Genomic DNA, 6895 nt, shown 5'->3' with positions numbered 1-6895 from the left:
TGGTGCGTAACATTGTTAACTAACCGTCATAACATTAGATGGTGCATAACATTGTTAAACTAACCTTAGGCGCCACCACAATAGCCATCAAAAGAAAAAAAAATGATAAATCACTTCCATCAAGTTCGAGACGACTTCACTTCTAATATGCAGTTTAGCGGATCTTTAAAATGGCTTGCCAAAGGCGAAACCATAACCGCCAAACTCTTAAATACAACACTTCAGCAATGACAAATTTGTCCCCTTAAAAAAAGTAATGATAAACTTGGGTTATTTTTAGGGGGATAAAATTGGGTATCTATCTTTTTTAAATGTAAAGCATATAAATCATATTTCTCTGGTAGGACTCCAACCACGCACGACTTGAAGAAACCGGTAAAGCCGCGTCGGCAGTTATGGAACCAAGGCTTCTCGAGCGCCTCTGCTGCAGTAAGCCGCTTCTCCGGATTGCTCTCCAACAGCCCGCTGAGCACCTCGAAGCCGGCTGCCGACAACTTGCGACTGGGAAACTTGTGTCGAAGGCGGCTGATGCCTCTGCCACCAGGCAGCTTCGATTTTTGGCCTGACGCTACCCCTGAGTATCCAGACCAGTCCTTGATCCCCTCTGTGCCGACGATGCCAAACACTTTAGCCATGATCTCTATGTCTGACTCACCATCGAACGTGGAGACGCCGGTGTCCGAGAGGAGGTCGGCCATTATGCATCCAAGCCCCCACGTGTCCACGCGATCGTCGTACTCGCAAGAGTGCAGGAGGAGCTCCGGTGCGCTGTACGGTGTCAGGATAGTCACCTCCGGCTGTCTTTTGCTCCGCCCTTTCATGGACATCCCGAAACCGCCGATCTTGTAGACTATGCGGTCCTCCTTGAGCTCGCCGCTAACATCGGCTTCGACGGGCCCCTTCTTGGGCTTCTGCTTCCTGTCCTCGGTGCCGTCGTCGAGGAGCACGTTCTCCGGCTTGATGTTGAGGTGCAGGACGCCCACGGCGTGCACGGCCGTCACCCCCTCCACGAGCTGCTTCATAATCCGGCGCACCTCGTCCTCGGAGAAGGGCCTACGACGACGGACCCGGCGCTGCATGTAGCCACGTAGGTTGAGGCGCCCGACGTAGTCCATCACGATGAAAGAATCGCTAGCCTCGCGTTGGCATGCGGCAACGCAGGTTGCGCGGCGCTGCACGATCGAGGGGATGCCGCGGCACGCGCCCAGGCACATAGCCTCCCGCATGACCTCCGGCAGGCCGGAAATAATGAAGCCGTCGTCGCCGCTCCCGCTGAGCCGCTTGACGGCGACGATCAGGTTGTCCTCGGTGTCCCACGCCTTGAACACTTCACCGTTGATGCCCTCACCCAGCTTCTCCAGCCGCTCGTACCGCGCCATGGTGAGAGGCCAGGCTGCCTCTTTCTTTCCAGCGGAAGCCGCCATGGCGTCCGGGCCAGTGCACGCAGGTTCGATCGCCAGGGAGGCAACTAACGAGTCAAGGCAGGGAGGTGGATCAATAACGAGTTGACCTATATATAACATATGCCATGGGCTGCGGGCGACATCTGAACTCGGAGTGGAAACCGATCTTCTCACGAATCCTCTGCTGGCCTCCTCATTCGCGCTCTCTCTCCTAAGCCTTCTGTCTTCTGTTCCGGTGTTGCAGTCTGCAGAGGCGATGGCATCGAGCAGCTCCGCCAACTTCTCCGTGCGCGGCCGCCGATGCAGCTTCGCCTCCACTCCCTCGCCTGCAGCGGTGGTGGTCCACGGTGCCGTCACCATCTTCCTCGGCAGGAGCAACGCGCCCGACGCTGCTCTGCTGTTGCCGTCAACCGCTGCTTCGCCTGTATCGTCCCAACTCAGACATCGCTGTAGCGGCCAATACGGCGAGGCGCCGTCGACGCACAGGCAGCGCGAGGACCAGAGGCCGCAGCGGCCAACACGGCGAGGCGCCGCGCCCGCACAAGCACCGCGTGGTCAGCGGCCACTACGGCGAGGCGTGGTCCGGCGGCCGTAGCCCTCGCGCTCGACCTTGCTCCTGTTCATGCCCGGGCTCCCGACCCGCATCACCAAGTTTCCCCCCTTCCCTCTTCCTTCCAATGAGTCCATAGCTGACGGCCGCCACCCTCTCTGAGCTCACGAACACCCAGATTTGACAGGGAACAGCAAATGGATGCCCTTTTCTTTTGCAGCTCTGCTATGATAAATCATGGCTAGGTAGTTCCCTTCACGCACAGCTTTGCTCACTTTCAGCATGACGAGGAAGAAGATGATTTGATTATTTTGGAAGGACTAATCCAGTGAGGATGCTTGACTAGAAAATAGAATGAATGTGGATCTGAAAAGTGAAGAAAAGAAGACCGCCTTGGTGTCTCTGTGCTCAGATTTTGTAGGGGAATCTCTGAACCAATAGATGAATTGCATCTTGGTAATTCAGAGCAGCAAAAAATTCAGAGGAGCAACACTCTGCTCTGAATAGAGATCAGGAGAAAATCACACCTGCAAGCCACCAATTCTGCAGATCATAACAGGAGCAGCAACAGGACAATCCATTTTGCAAGCCTCAATTGACAAATTCTGTTCCTGTAGAATAAAGATCAGGAGCACATCTGCTCCTTTAGAGAGAAAAACAAAGAAAGCATCAATAATTTGCATGTTCTGGCATTAATCCCAGCTTGTTTTTCCTTGATCTATTTTCAATGAACTCTATTGCTAATTTGCTATGTTCTGATATTAATCTCAGCTTGTCTTTTCTCACTAGTATGTTCATTGATCTCAGCTTGATCTATTCGTTATCTCTGAATTTCTAAATAGAGTCTACATACTGCAATTTTTTTTAAACTACTGAATTATGTTGTCACTATGAGTTATCTTGGAATATCAAATTTCAGCTAGATAGAGTTAGATGCAGTATATTAGATGGAGCTAGATGTAGCACTCCAAAATTCAAAATTGTTTCAGTGAATAAACATAAACGACTAGCAATTCATTTTGTAAAGGGAATCTCTGAACCAGTGGCATTTCTGGAACCAATAGAAGAAATGCATCTCTGTACCAATAGAAGAAATGCATCTCTAAACCATTGCGTTTTTAGGTTTGCTCCTGATCTTTATAATGTTGGCAGCAGTTCACAGGCCAGTGTTTAAAATATCTTAGGACCTGTTTGAGTGTGCATTGCTGATCTTATCTTTGGCAGCAGCAGCTCACAAGGCCAGTGTTAAAAATATTTTAGGTTTGCTGTTCTCATACTGTTCTGGGTGTGCAATCATGTTCTTAGCGTAACGCGAGTCGAGCGGTAGCGACGACGGACGCCGAGACGATCCCGTGACACCACTGACCCCCTGTCTTAGCGTAACGCGAGTCGAGGCGGACGTCGTCGCTACTGCGACGACGGACACTGAGACGAGCCCATGACACCACTGCCCCCTGTCTTACCGTTCCACGAGTCGAGACGCCGCGACGACGGATGCAGAGACGAGCCCGTGACACCACTACCCCCCTGTCTTAGCGTAAAGCGAGTCGAGGCGGACGTCGTCGCGGTAGCGAAGACGGACGCCGAGACGAGCCCATAACACCGCTGCCCCCTGTCTTAGCGTAACGCGAGTTGAGGCGAACGTCGTCGCGGTAGCGACGACGGACACCGAGATGAGCCCGTGACACCACTGCCCCCCTGTCTTACCGTAACGCTAGTCGAGGCGCCGCGACGAAGGACGCCTAGACGAGCCCGGGACACCACTGCCCCCATCTTAGCGTAACGCGAGTCGAGGCGGACGTCGTCGCCATAACGACGACGGACGCCGAGACGAGCCCGTGACACCACTGCCCCCCTGTCTTAGCGTAACGCGAGTCGAGGCGGATGTAGTCGCGGTAGCGACGGCGGACGCTGAGACGAGCCTGTGACACCGCCTCCCCCCTGTCTTAGCGTAACGCGAGTCGAGGCGGACGTCGTCGCGGTAGCGACGACACATGACGAGACGAGCCCATGACACCGCTGCCCCCCTTTCTTAGCGTTACGCGAGTCGAGGCGGACGTCGTCGCGGCAGCGACGACGGCCGCCGAGACGAGCCGTGACACCACTGCCTCCCTGTCTTAGCGTAACACGAGTCGAGGGGGACGTCGTCGCGGCAGCGACGACGGACGCCGAGACGAGTCCGTGACACCACTGCCCCTGTCTTAGCGTAACGTGAGTCGAAGTGGACGTCTTCGTGGCGCCGAGACGAGCCCGTGACACCACTTCCCCCCTGTCTTAGCATAACGCGAGCCGAGGCAAACATCGTCGCGTCAGCGACGACGGACGCCGAGACGAGCCCGTGACACCACTGCCCCTATCTTAGCATAACGCGAGCCGAGGCGGACGTCATCGCGGTAGCGACGACGGACGCCGAGATGATCTCGTTACACCGCTGCCCCCCTGTCTTACCGTTACGCGAGTCGAGGCGGATGTCGTAGCGGTTGCGACGACGGACGCCGAGACGAGCTCGTGACACCGGTGCCCCCTTGTCTTAGCGTAAGCGAGTAGAGGCGGACGTCATCGCGATAGCGACGACGGGCGCTGAGATGAGCCCGTTACACCGCTGCCCCCCTGTCTTACCGTAATGTGAGTCGAGGCGGACGTCGTCGCGGTTGCGACAACGGAAGCCGAGACGCGCCCGTGACACCAGTGCCCCCTGTCTTAGCGTAGCGTGAGTCGAGGCGGACGTCATCGCGGTAGCGACGACGGACGCTGTGATGAGCCCGCGATACCGGTGCCCCTCTATCTTAGCATAACGCGAGTCGAGGCCGACGTCGTTGCGGCAGCGACGACGGACACCGAGACGAGCACGTGACCCCACTGCTCCCCTGTCTTACCGTCACGCTAGTCGAGGCGCCGCGACGGAGGACGCCGAGACGAGCCCGTGACACCACTCCTCCTGTCTTACCGTAACGCTAGTCGAGGCGCCGCGACGATGGACGCCGAGACGAGCCCGTGACACCACTGCCCCCTGTCTTACCGTAACGCTAGTCGAGGCGCCGCGACGAAGGATGCTAAGACGAGCCCGTGACACCACTGCCCCCATCTCTTAGCATATCACGAGTCGAGGCGGACGTCGTCGCGGTAACGACGACGGACGCCGAGACGAGCCCGTGACACCCTACCCCTTGTCTTAGCGTAACGCGAGTCGAGGTGGATGTAATCGCGACAGCGACGACGGACACCGAGACGAGCCCGTGACACCGCCTCCCCCTTGTCTTAGCGTAACGCGAGTCGAGCCGGACGTCGTCGCGGTAGCGACGACGGAAGTCGAGATGAGCCCGTGACACCATTGCCCCCGTCTTAGCATTATGCGAGTCGAGGCGGACGTCGTCGCGGCAGCGACGGCGGACGCCGTGACGAGCCCGTGACAACACTGGCCCCTATCTTAGAGTAATGCGAGTCGAGGCGGACGTCGTCGTGGCAGCGACAACGACCGCCGAGACGAGCCGGGACACCACTGCCTCCCTGTCTTAGCGTAACGCGAGTCAAGTTGGACGTCGCCGCGGCAGCGACGACGGACGCCGAGACGAGTCTGTGACACCACTGCCCCCTTGTCTTAGCGTAACGCGAGTCGAAGCGGACGTTGTCGTGGTGCCGAGACGAGCACGTGACACCACTGCCCCCTGTTTTAGCGTAACGCGAGCTGAGGCGGACGTCACCGCGGTAGCGACGACGGACGCCGAGACGAGCTCGTAACACCGCTGCCCCCTGTCTTACTGTTACATGAGTCGAGGCGGACGTCGTAGCGGTTGTGACGACGGACGCCGAGACGAGCCCTTGACACCGTTGCCCCCTGTCTTCGTGTAACGCGAGTCGAGGCGGACGTCGTCGCGGTAGCGACGACGGACGCCGAGACGAACCCGTGACACCGCTGCCCCCCTGTCTTCGCGTAACGCGAGTCGAGGCGGACGTCGTCACGGTAGCGACGATGGACACCGAGACGAGCCCGTGACATCGGTGCCCCCCTGTCTTAGCGTAACACGAGTCGAGGCGGACGTCGTCGCGGTAGCGACGACGGACCCCGAGACGAGCCCGTGACATTGGTGCCCCCTTGTCTTAGCGTAACACGAGTCGAGGCGGACGTCCTCCCTGTCTTAGCGTAACGCGAGTCGAGGTGGACGTCATCGCGGCAGCGACGACGAACGCCGAGACGAGTCTGTGACACCACTGCCCCCTTTCTTAGCGTAAGGCGAGTCAAAGCAGACGTCGTAGCGGCGGACGTCCTCGTGGCGTCGAGACGAGCCCGTGCCACCACTTCCCCCCACGAGTCTAGGCGGACGTTGTTGCGTCAGCGACGACGGACGACGGGACGAGCCCGTGACACCACTGCCCCCCTGTCTTAGCGTAACACGAGCCGACGCGGACGTCATCGCGGTAGCGACGACGGACGCCGAGACGAGCTCGTTAAACCGCTGTCCCCCTATCTTACCTTTACGTGAGTCGAGGCGGACGTCGTAGCGGTTGCGACGACGGACGCCGAGACGAGCCCGTGACACCGCTGCCCCCTGTCTTCGTGTAACGCGAGTCGAGGCGGACGTCGTCGCGGTAGCGCCGACGGACGCCGAAACGAGCCCGTGACACCGGTGCCCCCCTGTCTTAGCGTAACGCGAGTTGAGGCGGACGTTGTCGCGGTAGCGACGACGGACCCCGAGACGAGCCCGTGACATCGGTGCCCCCTTGTCTTAGCGTAACGCGAGTCGAGGTGGACATCATCGCGGTAGCAACGACGGGCGCCGAGATGAGCCCGTTACATCGCTGCCCCCTGTCTTACCGTAATGCGAGTCGAGGCGGACGTCGTCGCGGTTGCGACAACGGACGCCGAGACGAGTCCGTGACACTGGTGCCCCCCTGTCTTAGCGTAGAGCGAGTCGAGGCGGACGTCGTCACGGTAGCAATGACG

The 6895-nt window shown here is 58.3% G+C and overlaps 1 protein-coding gene across 1 annotated transcript; it reads right to left on the bottom strand.

Moving 5' to 3' along the window:
- Positions 1-221: 221 nt before the first annotated feature.
- LOC123409005 (putative cyclin-dependent kinase F-2) lies at positions 222-1424 on the bottom strand. Its single transcript, XM_045102010.1, has one exon. It carries the CDS (start codon positions 1422-1424, stop codon positions 222-224), a length of 1203 nt encoding a protein of 400 aa, XP_044957945.1.
- Between the last annotated feature and the right edge of the window lie 5471 nt (positions 1425-6895).

This window comes from Hordeum vulgare, chromosome 7H, assembly GCF_904849725.1.
Source record: "Hordeum vulgare subsp. vulgare chromosome 7H, MorexV3_pseudomolecules_assembly, whole genome shotgun sequence".
Lineage (NCBI taxonomy): Eukaryota > Viridiplantae > Streptophyta > Magnoliopsida > Poales > Poaceae > Hordeum > Hordeum vulgare.
This window is presented reverse-complemented; position numbering and strand designations above follow the sequence as displayed.

Excerpts from the sequence above, each read along its gene's own strand:
- LOC123409005 (XM_045102010.1), bottom strand. The coding sequence starts at position 1,424 with ATGGCGGCTTCCGCTGGAAAGAAAGAGGCAGCCTGGCCTCTCACCATG.